At 39.2% G+C, this 19,580-nt stretch overlaps 2 protein-coding genes across 2 annotated transcripts in view; one reads left to right on the forward strand and one right to left on the reverse strand.

The window, feature by feature from the left end:
• The window catches only part of LOC124262112, a 42,612-nt gene extending 27,396 nt beyond the window's left edge, over positions 1–15,216 (reverse strand). Inside the window, 2 exon segments of the mRNA XM_046696560.1 lie at positions 121–174; positions 14,928–15,216. Coding sequence (XP_046552516.1) covers positions 121–174; positions 14,928–14,945 — 72 coding nt within the window. The 5' untranslated portion in view covers positions 14,946–15,216.
• A 201-nt stretch (positions 15,217–15,417) lies between these two features.
• Positions 15,418–19,580, forward strand: part of LOC124262123 (sorting nexin-8-like) — a 32,633-nt gene continuing 28,470 nt past the window's right edge. The window contains 2 exon segments of the mRNA XM_046696571.1: positions 15,418–15,440; positions 15,565–15,689. Of these exon segments, the coding sequence (XP_046552527.1) occupies positions 15,419–15,440; positions 15,565–15,689 (147 nt within the window). The 5' untranslated portion in view covers position 15,418.

Consider the following 19,580-nt stretch of genomic DNA (forward strand, 5'->3'; position numbering starts at 1 on the left):
GACCACTGAGAATTCAGTTAATAACCTTGGAATAACAAGTATCCTTTTCAAATTTCCATGTTCTATGTAAACATATGTGCATAATTCCCATGCCATATCATTCATAAACAAGATACATACCAGCGTTTCTGTGTCCTCAACTTCATCAAATTCAAAGTCATCATCATAACGGTTCTGAAATAATTATTGTACATTTAACAAAAAGTCATTCATTCATCTGCAAAAAGTTCCATTGCACAACTTTCACCATCTTAGTCATGCAATTATAGTCAATGCATTGATACATGTGAAGATCCGGGTTAGAATTGGTCTTCAGCAACCAATGCTTATTGTAAGAGGTGACTAAAGGGATCAGGTGGTCAGGCCCGCTGGCTTGGTTGACAATTGTTATTGTATCTCAATTGCGTAGAATGATGCTCATGTTGTTGATCACTGGGTTGTCTGGTCTAGACTGAATTATTTACAGACTGTCGCCATATAGCTGGAATATTGCTGAGTGTGGTGATAAACACACACACACACACACACACACACACACACACACACCGTAATAATTAGTCTCACTCTCAGCATGGTGGTACAAACTGTACTTATTATCAATGGTTATGTTTATTTGTTTGGTCTCAAATACGCCTGTTGTTGACAAACACATACCATTCAGGGCCTAACTGTAGCGTCAGTAACAACATGGATAATGACTATGGTGAACTGCCCAAACATTTCAATGTTCCCAGAATTGTTACACGACACTAACAAGAAGTAGGTAGCAGAATTAATTTGAGAATTACTTTGACTATCCAGATGACTAACTGTAAGCATTTACATGAATACTAAAATGAACAAAGTAACAAAACTTTCACATATGTAGAAGCTTGACAACAAAATCTATCATTCTTAGATCAGTTGATTACAATGACAAGATGTATCACATTCACACTAGCTAACCACGCTAATAAACAAAAAGCTTTGAGCATGATGAGGTCTGTTTTATAGTGCTAGTCCACTGATACAGCAAGACACTGACTCTGAGCCAACCACCTCCTCGAAAATCTCCAGGCTCCACTAGTAACCAAGATGCATCTACAGCTCTGCCCAATAACGTTATTACCCCTCTTTGCTGGCTTTTTATCCAATCAGGTCTACGCTGGGAAGTTGAGCGTACCAATCACAAGGTTTCTATCATAACTCACTTTTGCTTCTTTCATCTAACAAATTAAACCTGGCAATACAATTGTTACTCTGGTAGTCTGAAAGAGGTAGAAAGAGTTCTAGCATATAATTTTTAAAGGTTTCAGACCTGTCAACTTGTCTGTATGATTTTTTTCCCTAAATCTGAATCACACCTTTGCAGCTGTGGCCATTATCTTTGTTGCCACTGGCAAGCTTGAACAGCTTATCTGATTGGCTACTGTGAGAAGGCGGATCCAGCAAAGGGAATTATTAAAATTATCATAGATACCGTAGATGCACCGAGGGTACTAGTGGAGATTTATCAGAACTTATAAACCTCCAGTGACATCACTCCATTGTCTCGCCAGGTTCTCCTTTTACCGAGTAAACCTCTACAGGCAGTTTCGCAGGCATTCTCCATGAATCCTGTGGAATTTCTACAGAATTGCCAGCATCTTGGGGATTTTCTGAGGAATAGCCCAACTTTGAATTATTATTACTTGTTTTGAAGATTGACATAACTTTGTCTTGCTATCACTGAATACAATCGTAAAATTTCACATTATTGAAAACTTCCAATATAAAGTGCCGATACCTGGTTTCGAACCTGCAACCTTTTGTTTACTACCTTGGCGGCTTCATCCACTAGGCTACGAAGGATCGCTTTGAAGAATGAGACTGTTTGTAAGTATGAACCATGTGTTCCTCACAAGAAGGTAGTGCGGGCAGCGCACGTGCCGGACACCGGTGGTGAGTGCAGAGCATGGGTATTGTGTGTGCAAGGCAAGGTTTTGGCTGCCAGTCTCATCCCAGTTGATTTCAACAGTAAATACCAAATATTAAAATTATATCTAAAGTATATCTATGGTCGGTTCATAAGTTGGATCAAAACCGACTCCGAGGTTTTGTTTGAAAAAGTAAACCCTTGGCCTCGGGAAACTGGCCCTCCCCAAATTCCCTCTGCCGCGGGATTACTTTTTCAAACAAAACCTTTGAGTCGGTTTTGATCCTTTATGCATACCCTGGAGATTATGGAGGATGAGCCAACCAGTATCTCTTGTCCCTACATGCCAATCACCAGACATGGTAACAACAAGTAGCCACTTAACACGCTTAACAATGAAGACAATCACAAAAAGTTTTGGATTCCTTGAGACACTTGTTAAATTCTCTGTTCTGTCGTACATACCAAAATATGAGCACTGAATTTCAGTACTACGAAGCTGGGACATCATGTCTATCGTGCCAAACACCTACTCAGGTCAAACTTTCCTGCTAGTGCCCTGTGGTTTAAAACTATAGAGTATTGATAACATTTAGTATAGAGCATTGATAACATTTAGTTACTTCCTTTTTGACAGACTGATCAATACAATAACTTCTGTAAAATATTCCAAATAACATACCACTAACAACCGGCAGAGTTTGACCTTTCAAGAAACACCTTTTAGAATGGTATTTGAGAAAAATTGACACAAAATACAAAAGGTCTGACATCACATGCTATCAAGGTGAAAGGGCTTATGAAAATTGGATAATGTTTTATTTGCATTCATTAAATACACCTAACAACAGGTGGATATTGATAAAAGAAAATCACTTTTCCGCATAAACATGATGAATTTTTAACTGATGGTATTCATGAGGATCATAATCAAGATAATTGCATAAATTTCTTTCACAGTATGAACATGCTTAACACATGATTAACAATAAACACATAGAAAACATCCAAATTCCCAAATATTACTGTTGTCATTGAAATAACATGTGTTTGGAATGTTAGTTAGAAAGTAAAATAGTGCATATAAGTGTAGATATTAAAGAGGACAACATCATGTGGTACTTGTAGTGCTATGAATGATGTCATGCACCAAGTTTACAATGCATTGAACACTATGTCAACCTGTACCAAACAGTGTTTCCGTTTACCGGCATATGCCTGTATTTTACCGGTAAAAGGATTGGTATATTTATGGCAAACAAGTAGTGGAGACCGGCAATAAATTCACCTAGTTAAATTATTTCCTCCAAATAGGCAATAAAAGTTACCAGCAACTGTTAAGATTTAAGGAAACTGCCTTGTAAATTTGATCTGCACAATATGCGCTATGTGTATCGAAATTATTTTTTTTAGTAACAACCCCTAGTGATTATTGTCATTGGCTGGACGCCTCGCCCCAGATGAGAGGCATTTTGGCGTGAGGTTATAACGTATCAGATAGCAATACTCTATCGGGGCCAGTAGTAAAACATCTTAACAATAGGTAATGGATAATTAAGGGATTGTTAATAATTTATGGCTAGGGGTGATGACTTTAATTAGGGGAGATTTTGTACTGGGGAGGTAGGTAGCTCAACAACTCTGTACACATATACAGGGGGCAGGGGCAGGGGCAGCCATTTTGTACATAAAACATTATAGAATTAAGCTCAAAAGTTATTGGAAAATCTATGGGTCACCGATTTTGTACATGAAATGCAAGATGGTGTCACTTACTTTGTACGTAAATTTGGGGGTGGTGGTGGGGTGGTGTCATTCACATTGTACATGCTTCTTCATAAAATTTAAAAAGCATCAAGACCCCATTTACTATAAATTATGAACAGTCCCTAAGTTTACAGTTTGAAAATGGTAGCTTCAAAGCTTTCTGGGCTTTTTGGTTCTAAACAAAAATTACAAGTAAACGAGATAGAATTATCAACTTCCAGCAAAACAGTCTGCAAAACAAAATCCAACAAGAAGACAAAGTCATCAATACCCCCGCTATGGGAAAATAGTCTTCATGAATATGTCTACGAGTTATGATTATGTCAAATGTTTTGGTATACATGTATATAGAAAAGTGGAAGGAGAGTATTGAAAGGTTTTAAAAGTTCTGCTCCAGAAAGGAGCACTACCACCAGTTTCAGTCTAAGTCAAACTTGTTGGCATGGAAATGCAAAGATATTGTATTCAGAATTCCAAAACTACAAAAAGGCACCAGTACACCACCAGACCAAGCTATGTGCCAAGTTTGGTGAAGAAATAGTGAACAGTTTTAGAGTTCTGCTACGGAAAAGAGCACTACCACCAATTTCAGTCTAAGTCAAACTTGTTGCCATGGAAATGCCAAAAGATATTTAACTCAGAATACTAAATCTACCAAAAGGCACCAGCACACCACAACACCAATCTATGTGCCAAGTTTGGTGAAGAAATAGTGAACGGTTTTACTTTTAGAGTTCTGCTACGGAAAACAGCACAACCACCAATTTCAGTCTAAGTCAAACTTGTTGCCATGGAAATGCCAAAAATATTTTATTCAGAATTCCCAAACTACAAAAAGGCACCAGTACACCACTAGACCAATCTATGAGCGTGTCCACACAGACGAAAAACAGAAAAACTTTTTGTGTAAAAATTTCGATGAAGTAACAATTGTTATCACTGAGTCTGCAACAAGCAGGTTATGGTATTATTAGTAATTTAATTACTGTAAACAATGTGATGATCATGATACACAATACAATAACAGTAACTGAATTGCAACCATATTACAACATAGTGTTAATAATAATATTTAAAGGTCACATGCAACCAAAAAATCAAACATAAATAAAACACAATTATCACTTATTCATGACATATAATATGCATTGCTGGTTATGAAAAAACATATAAACAAAATTATAAGCGTACAATCGCAAATCAAAAGTGCAATATTGTGTACTTCGGTTTACTTCCCAAGAAATGAAGCAGCCGGGATACCGAACCCAGTCAGAGCGGGTGGGTGTGCACTCAAGTGTAACGGCTGGTTCATTTGCAGATGCCCTCACGGCTGATTGTGTGTGTATATGTAGAGATGTTGGGTTTTGTAAATACATGCTCATTTTTTGTGTATAACATTTTGCAATCAACAGACATCATAAGGCCCATCATAACATGTCATGTGTTCAAGTATCACACCTGCCTGTCTGTGTAATTACATAATGTGCCAGAGACCGAACTCGGGCCATAAATCAATGCATTTTGTTTATGGTGTATAGCCTGATTGGTGTTAAGTTCAAATTGCATGTGGTCAGTGATAGCAGCTGTGTATTGAATATTGTCATTAGCAGACAGGCAGGCAGACACACAGGTGTCAATAAAGCAAGACATTGAGTTTAGTCTGTGACAACGACATATCTATATCACAGTTGGAAATTCTGTCAACGCTAAATAATGGCATTGCTTTTAAGTATCGAACTGAGAAAGTGACTCGTTAAGAAGAAAGTGTGGTGAAATAGACAAATGAAATTATATAAACAGTTAATTTACTGTCATAACACATAAAAGCTCGCTACTTCTGTGAGATATCAACAAAACATTAGAAAAATAGCTCACACCAAAGCCTTCACCGAAAGTATTCACCTGACAACGGCTTCCAAGCGCGCTGAACCTACTTCACCAGCAAGACGTGCTATAAGCTTTAGCCCAGTTGTTGAAACCCGTTTTTCCCAGAAAAGTCTGGGGAAAATTAGTGAAACGTTTGAACTCCGATTTCACGCGGGTTTTTTTCATCGCGTTATTTTTCAACTTTATAAGTTGAATTTGCATTTTTGACGATTTGTTTCGGTAAGTCCATACCGAAAGGTATCAGAATCTGCAAAGTTGTGTTTTACGTTGCATGTGACCTTTAAGTGTCTGGGACCCCCATTTTGTTGTTCCAGCGGCCCTCAAACACAAGATTCATGGAAAAGCAGAGACTATCCTTTTAGGAAATTTCACAGTACACAGTGGCGGAGTGCATTGCTGAGAAAGTACGAGATGTGGCTGACCAATGGGTCTGTCCACTTGAAAAAATCATTGGTTTGGGAACTGACGGTGCCAGTGTCATGACAGGCCACAAAACTGGAGTCTGTGTTCAACTTACACAGAACTCACCTTTTCTTATCCATGTGCATTGCATTGCCCATTGTGTGGCTTTAGCTTCACAGGACGCTGCTAAACTTTCAGGAACTAGGATGACAGAGTACCGCAATACATTAAATCAGCAGGGATAAACCTAGGAATTTTTTGGGGTGGGCCAATGCCCCACCTGGTAGAATTTGGGTGGGTCCCTTTTAGATTTGGGTGTTTGCAGTTTTCAGCTATCTATATTAACATGGAAAAGAAGTGGACTGATAAAAATAATATGGGGCTGGTTTATTTGAGGCTTACCAATCCCATGGACTGGTAAATTTGAAAATCACCGGAAACACTGACCAAAACCTTAAGTAAGTAAACTAGCCAAACCTGTCATTTGATATTACTGTTAGTGAATGGACATTTGTTTCCCTAGCTTACTATCCCAAAAGAGAGTGTTGTAGACAAGTTGACTAGTAGCTAAACATAGCTACATTCACCTACTGCTATGCCTCATCTGCATGTTTGCACAATGTGTATTGTTTGCAACTCTGGAGAACTACTGACAATGACAATTGCTAGTCTGATACTGCCTGGCTGCACACCACTATCATGACTTATTCTAGAAATATTAAAAGTTGCATTTTATTACAAAAAGCATATTGTACAAAAGAGACTGGTAGTTTGAGTTCCAACTGTCAATCCTCTTTTGGACTATTCACAACTTTTTAGTTTTATAATGAAACTTAAGTGTATCTTATATTTCATCTGAAACTTTAATATAAACATCATGATATATAGTGCAATTGAGAGGATGTCATATTTTTATGATAGGAACACTTATTACTGTATGTTGGCCAATTATTTAACTAGAAACCCAAATTATGCTTATCATTTTTCTGAAGTCGATTTCATGTTTCTCTAATGTTGGTAAACAATTTACTCTGAAATGATCCTATTTTGTGAAATATCTGTAGGAGTATTGCAAAATGGGATTTTAGAAACTATTTATATAGAAACTTGCCATCCTCATTTTTCATAATTCCAACAGCTGAGTCTTTTAAGTGACTGTTTCATGATCTACTTTTTATTCCCCTTTTAATACTATTTCAGGTTGGGTAATCTCTGGCTAGCCTTGAAATTGCCAGTGTAAACCAACATGACAATGTATTTGTAATTATGTACATGGTGTGAAATAGTCTCCTGTATATTCATCAGGCTGCAACTGTCTGGGCCAAATCCACAAATAAGCAATTAGCAAAAACTAATTACCTTTACAAATCAAGAGTACCAGTATTGTCCTTTCAAAGGGAATGCTCCAATGCCAAATAAGTCAGCCCATCAAATCTGATCTGATCCAACCCCTAATCATTTGCTTGCAGTCATAATAAAATGAGATGGTTGGATGGTTTCCTGTTTAACTCCGCACTCAGTAATATTCCAGTTATATGGTGGGCCAGACAATCCCGTGATCAAAAACATGATCATCAATCTACACAACTGGGATATGATGACAGGTGTCAACAACTCAGCAAGCCTGACCACACGATCTTAGTCGCCTCTTAAGACAAGCAAGGGTTGCTGAAGACTAATGCTTACCCAGATCTTCATGGGTAATAAACATGAGAAAGGGCATAAGGAGTATTTTAGTTGTCAGATCTTTCATAGCAGTATGTGTGACTTACAACAGCAATGCAATGATCAGTTTTCCAAACAAGGGTCTGGGTTAGCAAATTCCCTAATCAACAAATCATGGGAGTCCTTTCACTTCCATGATATACAGTTTCCAAGCAGTAATCTTTCAAAGCAGGGTTTCGGGCCATAAACAGTTTTTCTTTTAATGCTATTTGTCCTCACCAGCTCTATTCAATAACTAAGTCCATTTTGTTTGTTGTTTAACGCCACATATTCCAGCTCTATAACGGCGGTCTGTAAATACTCACATCTGGACCAGACAATCCTGTGATCAACATCATTGTTGTCTGCTCCAGACTTACATCACTCTACGCAGTTGATAGTTTGTAACGAAGGGACATGGTTGATCATGAATGGTAGAATCACAATCTCACATTCAACTGAAAGAACTATAAGTTGGTGGCTCATTAATTCAATAATTCCCATTCCTTTTATTAATACAAGTAACAGAGATTCCTTGAAACAACATACATTAAGGTCTGCAAGTTGAAGAAACCCTTGTTAGTATAGCAGATAGAGTACTGGCTGCCGAACTGTTATCGTCAATACATCTGTATCCTGCATGCGCAGTTGCGGTCAATTACACTTTCGGTATTTTTTCACACAGTATTTGACAACGATAAAGGACAGAAAAGCAAATTCTTCACACTCACAGTAAGTAACATAAGAGAAAAATTAAAGATAAAGTTATGAACGGTATAACATTTTTTATAGGGGATGTCACACGATCTATTTAATGGCAAGTTTAATTTCATTAATTTCATTAATTGTTTTATTCACACAATCAATTATTAGAGTTTTTTATGATATAAATATATATTATTTCACGAATGACATGAGGAATTCTGAAAAGGCGATAACTGTTACAGTTAATTGTGAGGAAACATCTATTTGTCCTGTCATGATTCCCTTCCGCCGCATTATATAAAAACACGATGGGTGGCACCGAACAGGCTGGACACATCGGTCAATAGCTAATAAAGTGTCATGATTAATTTTGTTTCCTTAATTTAACGAACTGCAGTGTAATTTTGTAAATACCACTAAAATATGGCAATAACTGTTGAGCAGCCAGTATAATGCTGAAATATTTCAAGGTTGTACTTATTAGACCTGTACAAGCGAGTCCGGTAATTTTGAGCATCCGGTAGTTCTGCGTACCTGCAATAGTGTACTTCCGTGTCGAGGTAAACATCGTCTGCTACCACATTTACGCATGATATTGGGTCATTTCTACAGGGGACTGGCTTTTAATCACTAAAGGTAAGTAAATAACAGTAATTGACACATAAATTGACAGTTTCATGAAAATTCGTTTTCTTCAGACTTCTAAACCTTTTTCTTCATTATTCATAATTGGATTTAATATGAAACACTCTTCCTTACATCGATAAAGTGATTTTTGAAAATGATCTGGCCCTAATACGCTTCCATACTCCGGATCTCCAACTGGATGTTATGCGCATCAGTTGCTGCGCAGAATTACCGGACAGCAAGCGATGTCGTCAGAACGCCGGTTAGGTCAACCGCATGGCATAATGCAACGTTAGAATCTTATAGTCGTCAATAAAACTTATATTTCTAGGTAAATATGATGCATACCAGCATGTTTAATCACATAAACCACATCAGAGATGTGTTTTGTTACTTGTGAGAAGGGGATGTGCAGGAAGGACGGTGGATGGCTGGTGGTGAGATGTGTTTATACAAGAGCTTGTTAACAAACGTTAAGCTATTTATTTAACTAATTCCGGTCCCTTCCATTCATAAATGAATTGAGATCAGTTAAATTCGACATAAAACCATATATTTGTTTTGATTTTTGCTTTCTTTAGAGTGCGTTTACACTATCGGTAAAGCATGCGCACAGCGAGTTGAAAATTAATGTGAAACCAACGAATATACTGTATGACAATTGTTGCATAATGATTACTCCCTAAGAGTCTGTACACAACGACTGGTCCATGGGTAGCGTGCGTCTGTGTAGGCCAAGGCAAAACCAACATGGAATAAAGTGTTCGTCTCCCACCACAGTTTCATGTTATCTGAGTCTTCCTAGGACATCTCCAGACATGACATATAACTTAACATGGTGTCAGAAGTGAGTACGCCTGACAAACTTTACAAATTGTTGTGCATTACTGACTGAATATCTTTTGATTGAAAGAGCCGAGACGCACGTGGTTCAGTGTCACCTAATTTCGATAGTGGAGAGCATGCGGTGTTTTGTGTGACAATATTGAATCTGTGACTAACGGAGTTTCTGTGAATCGGATTATATTGCTAGTCGCGGAGTAATATATGGACAAGCTTAAACTACTGCTACTACTACTCAATCATGGCTGATGAAAGTGGAAATATTCCTTCACCACAAGTGATACACGCACCTATGAACATTCCTTTGCCTCCTAAGCTTGATCTGAAGGGCTACATTTGACGAGAAATTTCATAAAGTTCAAACCTAATGTGGGGAAACTATGAGCTTGCTTCTAACAAAGACAGATTCTGATGAATGCAGATCAGCTACGCTGTTAACTTGTATTGGTTCTGAGACTCTAGACATATTGGATGGGTTGCAGTTCGACAGTGAAAATGATAGGAGGAAAGTCGAGAAAATATTGGACAAACTAGAAGCTTACTGCATTGGCGCAGACCAATGAAACATGGGAACGGTTCAATTTCAACAAACGGAATCAAGAACACTTTGAATCTGTTGATACTTATGTAGCAACACTTAGGACTCTAGCTAAAACATGCAATTATGGAACGCTTGAAGATAGTCTCATCAGGGATCGAATGGTGATGGGCATTTGTGATAACTCCACTGCAAGAGACTGCTGCAGTCTTCGAACCTATCACTGAAAGATTGTATTGACATCTGTAGGTCCCATGAGAGCAGCTGCTAGACTAAAATCTCTATCAAACACTGAGGATGTGCAAGCTATCAGTAAAACTAGAGGTTACAAAAACCCAAAGGAAAGGAAACTAAACCTGGATTGACTACCAGAAGTGATCAGTCTCTACAGTGCAAATTTTGTGGGCGCGAGTCATGTGTTCGGCAGGAAGGAATGTCCAGCATGGGGAAGAATTTGCAACAAATGTAAACGCGACCAAATCATTTTGCTTATGTGTGCCAGTCGAGTCAAGCCAATGTTCAACTACTGAGTGATGAGGATACTGAGGATGAATATATTTTATCAGTGGATGTTGAAAATGTGAACAGTGTTCAATTACATGGTGAAAGTCAACAGTATTTACGGAAGATTTTTGCTGTCCTCCTCATCAAGGAAACTGAGGTCAAATTTCAGCTAGATTGTGGATCTACTGTCAATGTTGCCAGAGACTATCTACGCTTAATGTGTTTCAGGATCCCCACCTGGAAAAGTTGGAAACACAGGTCAATACTACTCTTCGAATGTACAATGGAGTGAAATCTCAAACTGTTGGCAAGTGTGAAGTGACTGTCAAAAATCCCAGGAATCAGGGTGAATACACCATTGAATTCTTGATAACGAGGGACAGAGGCTCACCACCAATACTTGGTGCAATAGCTGTTCAACAAATGCAGCTAATCACTGTGAACTTTGAGAACATTTTCCAGATCTCAGGTAGTGGGATGTTTCTACAGAGTTAGCAAGATTGACCCACGGACATAATCCATCGCTACAAGGATGTATTTGAGAGAGGCACACTTGATGGCTTGTTGCGCTTTGAAGTAGATGAGACTGTGACACCAGTCCAGCTACCATGTCGTGAAGGTTCCACTTGCCTTACAACAGAAACTCAAGGCTGAACTTGAAAGACTGGCTGATCTGAAGATCATCACCCCTGTGAATGTTCCTACTGACTGGATCTCTGCCCTTGTTGTGGTCAAGAAACAGGGTACTGACAAGATAAGGATTTGCATAGATCCTAAACCACTGAATCAAGCTCTCAAGAGGAATCATTATCCAATAAAGACAATTGATGACATTCTGCCAGAATTATCAAACGCTAAGTGCTTTACTTTAGCAGATGCTAAAATGGATTTTGGCATATCCAGCTTGAGGAGGAAAGCAGTTTCTTGACAACATTTGAAACACCTTAAATACCGCTGGCTACTTAATGCCATTCGGTTGTCACCAGCACCTGAGGAGTTTCAGCCGCTTGAATGAGGCAATATGTGGTTTGATGGAGTACGCGCTGTACATGATGATGTTCTGATCTATGGTGTTGGAGACACTTATGAAGTGGCTGAAGCTGATCATGATGAGAAGTTGTCCAAGTTCCTTGATCGATGCAGGAACAGAAATATCAAACTGAACAGATCCAAACTGAAACTGAAACTGACCGAGGTGCCTTATCTGGGACATGTCGTAACCTCGATGGATTAAAGATTGATCACATGAAAGTTGAAGCAATCACAAACATGCCCACACCAACGGATAAGCAGGGTATTCAGCGATTTTAGGGATGGTGAACTTTGTTCAGAAATTTGTACCCAACTTGTCTGAAGTGACTGCACCTCTGAGGATCTGTTGAAAAGTGATGTGAACTTCAGGTGGGATGAGCAAGTTCATGGCAAGTGTTTGGAAAAAATCAAACGATATTCTGTCTGAACCACCTGTACTGAAGTACTTTGACAATGACGCCGGTGACAAGCCTTCAGTGTGATGCATCACAAAATGGACTGGGTGTTTGTCTGATCCAAAATGGTCAGCCTGTAGCATATGCATCTCGATCTTTGACCAACACTGAGAAACAATATGCTCAGATAGAGAAAGAAATGTTACATTGTCTTTGGCATGGAACGATTTGAACAGTATGTCTACGGACTGAAGGTCGTCGTGGAATCGACCACAAGCCATTGAGTCAATACCGCGCGAAAAGTCTGTTGTGTGTTCAAGCCGCCTCCAACGCATGATGTTACGACTTCAGAAGCACGATTTTGAGGTCATCTACAAGAGGGGATCTCAAATGTTCTTTGCTGACACTCTGAGTAGAGCATATCTTCCACATGTGAAACATACTGAGACTGATGACGGAGATGTGTTTGCTGTTGATGTGCGATGTCAGACAGCTTTGACGCTGAATCCATCAACATGGTTGAGTATGTGCCAATATCTGAGGAACGAATTGACCAGTTACAAAAGCAACTGTGGAAGACAAATCAATGACGATACTGAAGGATCTGATTCAGGACGGCTGGCCAACGCCGCCAGATGATGTGCCATGGTGTGCCAGGGTCTTTTTCCTTTCACATGAGCTCTCTGTTCAAAACGGCATAGTGTTCAAGGGTGAACGTGTTGTTGTGCCAGTCAGTATCCGCCCTGGCATCATGGAAAGAATTCACTACAGTCACTTGGGGATACAAGGTTGTATCAGAAGAGCCAGAGAGTCTGTGTATTGGCCCAATATGGCCGCTGACCTCACAGATTTCATCAGCAAGTGTGATACTTGCAATACGCTGCAACAGGATCAAAAAGACGAGCCATTGGTCAGTCATGAAATACCTAGTCGCCCATGGGAGAAACTAGGGTGTGATCTTTTGAGTTTGATCAAAAGATTTTTTGATCACTGTTGACTACTACTCTGGACTATTTTGAGGTTGACAGACTGCATGATAAAAGGGCACCTGAAATCATTAAAAAGTTGAAATCCCATTTGGCATGCAGGCATGGACTTCCCAATCAGATTGTGTCAGACAATGGACCTCCCTTTAATTCTGAAGCTTCCATACATTTGCAACAGAGCACGAAGTTTGATCATATCACTTCATCACCCAGGTACCCACAGTCAATGGGAAAGTGGAGAGTGCTGTGAAGATCGCCAAGAGACTCATGAGTAAGTCTCAGCATGCACAGTCAGACCCCTTCTGGCCCTATTGGACTTAAGAAATGTGCCGACTGGACGGTGTAGGCAGCCGCCAGTTCAAAGGTTGTTTGGAAGCAGAACGAGAACGAAGCTACCAACGCCAAGTCGATTGCCGCAGCCGAAAACTATTGAAAACGCCCCGCCGCACTTCTTCGCCAAGAGGTCCAAACAAGCTTACTACTACACCGCGTGCAGCTGAACTTTCAGAACTGAGAGATGGAGATGTAGTTCGGTGAAGCCATTCAGTCGTGACAAAAGAAATGGAAGAAAGCTGTTGTAGAACAAGTGGATGTAACGATCGTATGACATAACGCGACAGAAGATGGAAGATCTCTTCGAGAAATAGACGCCATCTAAGAAAATCTCAAGAGGCTGCCCCTGAGACTAAAGATGTCGAACTGATTTTGAAGAGCAGAGAATGGATGAAAGGTCAATGAAAGAGTTTCAGTCAACTGTGAACTCCCTGGTAACACTCCTGTGAAAACCCCTGTGAAAACTCCTGTGAAATTTTGAAAACTCCTGTAGACTTTGATGTGAACACTCCTGTGAACACTAGGATCATGGACAGTTCTGTTCATGGCACAGCACCTGGTCATGAGATCAGAACGAGAGAGGCAGGGTGGTCAGACCACCACCCGATACAGGGACTTTGTGCCCAAAAAGAAAAAAAGGAGGAAGATATGACGGTGGTCCTGCTTATTAGCAAAGACTTTTAATTTCTCAAGAAAGAGATATAGACTTTAATTTGTTCATTGTAACTTGTTTAGCATTTGTTTAAACTGTTTGCTGGGATAGTGTGTTAATTGCTATCTTTACTTTTCTAAAGAAAGGGAGATGTTGCATAATGATTACTCCCTAAGAGTCTGTACACAACGACTGGTCCATGGGTAGCGTGCGTCTGTGTAGGCCAAGGCAAAACCAACATGGAATAAAGTGTTCGTCTCCCACCACAGTTTCATGTTATCTGAGTCTTCCTAGGACATCTCCAGACATGACATATAACTTAACAACAATGGCGTATACTTCAGTTTTCAGTGCTATTCTGTCAAAATAAATCTGAACCATGGTAAATGTGACTGGAAGCTGAACATGCCCAAAAGGACACTTTACTTATAGTCAAAATAAAATGTGCTTAAGTTCTACTAATAACACTAATAACACAAAGAGCAGACAGGGCTCTTTAAGTCACTGTCATACCAATTTTTGATTATGCCTGCCAGTAAATTATGCTTGAACAGCAACACATATGCCCAAATGTTTTGCAACATAATGCGAATACTGAAAGATAGATATTCATAAAATATGTTCAGCGCATATAAGAGAATGTCAGAGAAATGCTCACCTGTGTTTTGCGAGACATATTGTTTTTGCCGGTGATTTCCACGCTTACATCCTCGTGTCTGGACTGGTTTCTAAGACTAGACTTCGCTTGATCTCAGAAACCGGCAGGTGCCCGTTTCGCCAACAACATGTAAGTCGACTGTCTTTTATCAGACCAATTTTTTTAACGATGTTCGTTATGATAACCAAAACAGCTTAACGTGACCGCGTTAACAATGATGCACCCGACATGTCAACTGTTCGATAATTTCATTCAATGTTACTTGGATATAAACATAACAACCATGAAAATAACCTCTAACCTCGTACCAAAGTGATTTGCTGGGCATTGACATATAAGTATAAAATATGTTTGCTACATTTGTTACCATTTCATGCAGGTCATTGAAACTCTGATTATTAGGACCTTCGATTTATACATATTAGGGAATGTTTTTAAATTAATAAGCATAGTTTGAGGCTATAATTTACTGATCACATGACCCATTCAAGATGTCGGCCGACCTTGTATCTGGTAAGCGGGAGGCGTGTTGCAACAGCCACACCTGATGCGCTTATCGGCTGTCAGGATTTTCAGCTGTGTGAATTACACACTGTGTTAGTGAAATCACCCATTGTAATGTTGTCTTTATTTTCAGGGTCGGTCCCTCCTCTATATCGCGAGGTTTATGAGATCGTCTGTCCAAATCAAGAACATGTCGACCGAGAACTATTCGTGCAAATGATGGTGAAATCCAGTTTGCCCAAGCAAACAATTATGCAGGTGTGTACTTTTTGTGTGCAATTGGTGCATAGTTATATGACGAAACATATGTCGATTGCGTTATTGCATTATTCATTTCTCAACGCTATGACCGCCTGTCAAGTAGGTTGTCAATTTCCAGATCTCCCTTGTGCTTCAAAGTGGGCGTTTCCAAAGAGAAGTTTTGTCTTGTGTCAAGATGTATATGACAGTTTTCTTGTCATTGATTTTGATGCATAGAAATAAAAGTGTAACATCGTTTCACGATATTGTCAAACTATACAAATAAATATGTGCTTTATGTACACGTTTGTTTCTGGTAAAAGATGTTATGAAAACGGTTATTTTGACTTTTTGTCAAACAGTTTTAGGCAACATATAGCATAATGCATAAAGCAAAAACTTATGCCTTGATAAACATGTGACATGATTAATATGCTGAAATTATGTCTGGACAGTATACAACTTCAACCATGAATACTACTTAATAAACATTGCTTACTTACACTTTGCTGTGCACTAATATTATGCAAACTAAACTGATACAGTAAATATATACCCCTTCTATGCTACTGAATTGACATACAAATAACATGTATATAAATGTTGATATAATTACCAAAATATCTACATTTCATTAAAGATTTGAGGTGAACGATTGACTGAATATGATATGCTGAAATGCCACTATTTTGTAAAGGAAGTTTGAGGTGATAGGTGAGAGTAATTTACTAATTTGTCATGCATTTTGCCAAGGAATATTCTGAAACAATAGATCCATATTTAATATCATTTTCAGTGAAATTGTTTTGAAATTGCTTTTAGTTTTCCATGTATCTTTACATGTCCAATTATATTTTGGTCTTTCTATAAATGATAATTTCAAAGCTATGAACGAATTGTATTGAAGGAATGACATTGTCACTCATTTGCTTTGATATGTGTATAACTTAAAAAATTGCGGATGTATTGAGAGTAATGTATTTAGTCCATAAAATGTGTTTGACAGATTAATTTCCATCTTTGGCAGTTGACAGTAACAAATCTTTTTCAGTAAAATGTACCTTTATTTCACCAAAAGTAAAATTTGTTTTTGTAAAATATTGATGGGTTATGGCTAATTGTTGATGTGTACTTGTCCGTAGACCCTTCGATCCTGAACTACTCAGCGATAACAAGAGACAAGATCGGTTGACATCGTTTACTGGTCGCCATCTCACAACAGACAAAAACGCACCACTTCCGCTCTCCTACTTCCGTGATTAACATCCGGACAGTACTAACTTAACAGCCGGGAACAACCATTACAGACCAATATCCTACATCACCCCCTCTAGTTTTTTTAACTATTTCTTCCGAGAGGTACAAAAACAAAAAACCCAGATGGTATTGTCGGAATTTAGTGACCGCGAAGATAAGGGCCAATGCCTCTTTTTCCAGTTGAGAATAGTTTTTCTCTGCGGAATTGAGCTTGCGTGATGCAAAAGTGACAGGTTTTTCCCCTTCCTCCGTTTGGTGCTGAAGTACACATCCTATGCCATAAGGAGATGCATCACATGATACAACTATCTCCTTGTCACTGTCATAGTGTATTAGAAGACTATCACTTGTGAGATCAGACTTGGAATCTTCAAATGCTTGCTGCTCAACCTGCGTCCATTTCCATGTGGCAGTCTTCTTCAACAGATCATACAATGGTGCACACTTAGTAGCCATGTTCGGCAAGAACTTGGAATAGTGATTTAACATTCCTAAATAGGAAAGCAGCTCATTCACCTCTTTGATCGCAGAAACTTTGCTAAGTGTAGGGTGAATACCATCCTTATCAACCGTGAAGCCAAGGAATTCAACCTTGCTGAGGAAAAACTTGCACTTGTCCAATCGAAGTTTAAGTCCTGCACTCCTGAGAGCTTTGAGAACTGCTTTCAAGTTCCTCTTGTGTTGAGTACGGGTTCTGCCTGTTATGCATATGTCATCCATGAAAATTACAAGTCCTATCAATCCTTTCAACACCATCTCTATTGTTCGTTGGAACACTGCAGGTGCTGCACTTACACCATATGGCAATCTGTTGAATTGATAAAAACCCTTTGTTGTGTTTATGGCTCTTTTGATGGTTCGTCAAGTTCCAACTGTAGGTATGCATGACGAAGATCTAGCTTCGTAAATTCTTCACCACCACTCAGATTTGCCAACAGTTCATCCACTTTAGGAATCGGGTGAATGTCCGTTTTGGAGAACAGATTCACAGTTGATTAATAATCTCCACAGAGACGAACCTCACCTGATGGTTTAACCACTGGAACCCAACCTTCCTTATGATGTCTTCGGATTCCATCCTATCAATTTCTGCATCTACCTTCTGGCGTAGAGCTAAAGGTACATTCCTGACCTTACAGAATACCGGAACAGCGTTGTCTTGTACTGACAATCTGACTTTAAAGTCCTTCAAATGTCCAAGTCCTTCATCAAAGACTTCCTGATAGTCATTCAATATCTCGGTGACATCCTCCTCCTGCGAGGAATTAGCAATACTGTTCGTGAACATGTGTTGCCATGACATCATATGCTGTAGCCAGTCTCGACCCAGTAGTGCTGGACCTGTACCATCCACTACAATGAGAGATAACTCCAGTATCTTCTCATTCATGTCAACTTCCACTTGTAATTGTCCATTTACAGGTATGCTTTGCCCATTATAAGCCTTCAGTACACATGAACTTTCCAAAAGTTCTTTGTCCGGGAACAAGGAATTATACATCCCTTGATTTATCAATGTGACACTTGATCCTGTGTCCACTTCAAATTCAACCATTCTGTCATCCACTTTAAGTGATTGTTTTATTTTCTGTGTTCCACCTTGACTAACTGAGGACACCATGTACAATTCTGTGAATTCATCTGATACAGTGATCCACCATGTTGGTCTTACCAACTTGAGATTGATTTCTGTTCGAGCGGTTCCTACAAGCTCGTATCAAGTGTCCTTTCTTGCGACAAAAGTTACAAACAGTATCCTTATATGGACAGTTCGGTGGAGAGTGCCTAGTCGACAAACAACGAGTACACTGGTTAAGCTCAGTCTCTGGCCCCTTGTTACCATGGTTACCTGGCTTCTTATCCATCTGGTCCCTCTTGAATCCACGGCCTTTATTGCCCTTGTTATATATCATCTTATTCACTGCATGTCCTTGACCTTGCTGCAGACTCTTTGCCTCCTTGGTGGCAGTTTCCATTCCAACGGCAAGTTGGTAGGCCTTGTCGAAGGTCATCTTAGCATCCTCCTGTAACAGTCGCCGACGTATCACTTAATGATGCTCGGAGGAGGGTTCAAATGCTGTGTTAATTTCTCAATGATGTCCTCACTCTTGAGTGTAGACACCTTGACAGGTGCGAACAAGTCATGTGCCAGTTTATACAATTCATCACCCATTGTTGAGATAAGTGTATGGGTAATCCGTTTTGCATCTGTGATCTTGTTAGCTTCCATGCTTGAGATGAAACGTTCTGCATAGATACTAAAATCCTCCTTTTTCCCAGAGAATTTAGGAATAGGAATAAGTGAAAAGTTTACTTGAGGCACTCCTTGGTCACCTGGGCCTTCGTCTTGACTCATGATTCACACTCGAAACCAGCAACAGTATTAATGATACATAGATTCACAGAAGTTCACGTTATCCGTCTAAATGAGGAAACTTCTCTTTGACAAGTGACAATTATTCATAATATTCACGTAGAATATTTTCCAAAGTTCCAACATTGATACTGCATTCACGTAGAGTACATGTACTTTTTCACTATATTTATGTAGAATATATAATGCAATGTTCATGTAGATGATTGCAACCTCACTTTAACTTTTCTGTGGATATTCCGCCTTAGCAAAATAAAAGTTAATGTTTGTCAACGAAG

The sequence above is a fragment of the Haliotis rubra genome, unplaced genomic scaffold, assembly GCF_003918875.1.
Source record: "Haliotis rubra isolate DU_JTF1 unplaced genomic scaffold, ASM391887v1 Scf821, whole genome shotgun sequence".
In the NCBI taxonomy this organism is placed as follows: Eukaryota; Metazoa; Mollusca; class Gastropoda; order Lepetellida; family Haliotidae; genus Haliotis; species Haliotis rubra.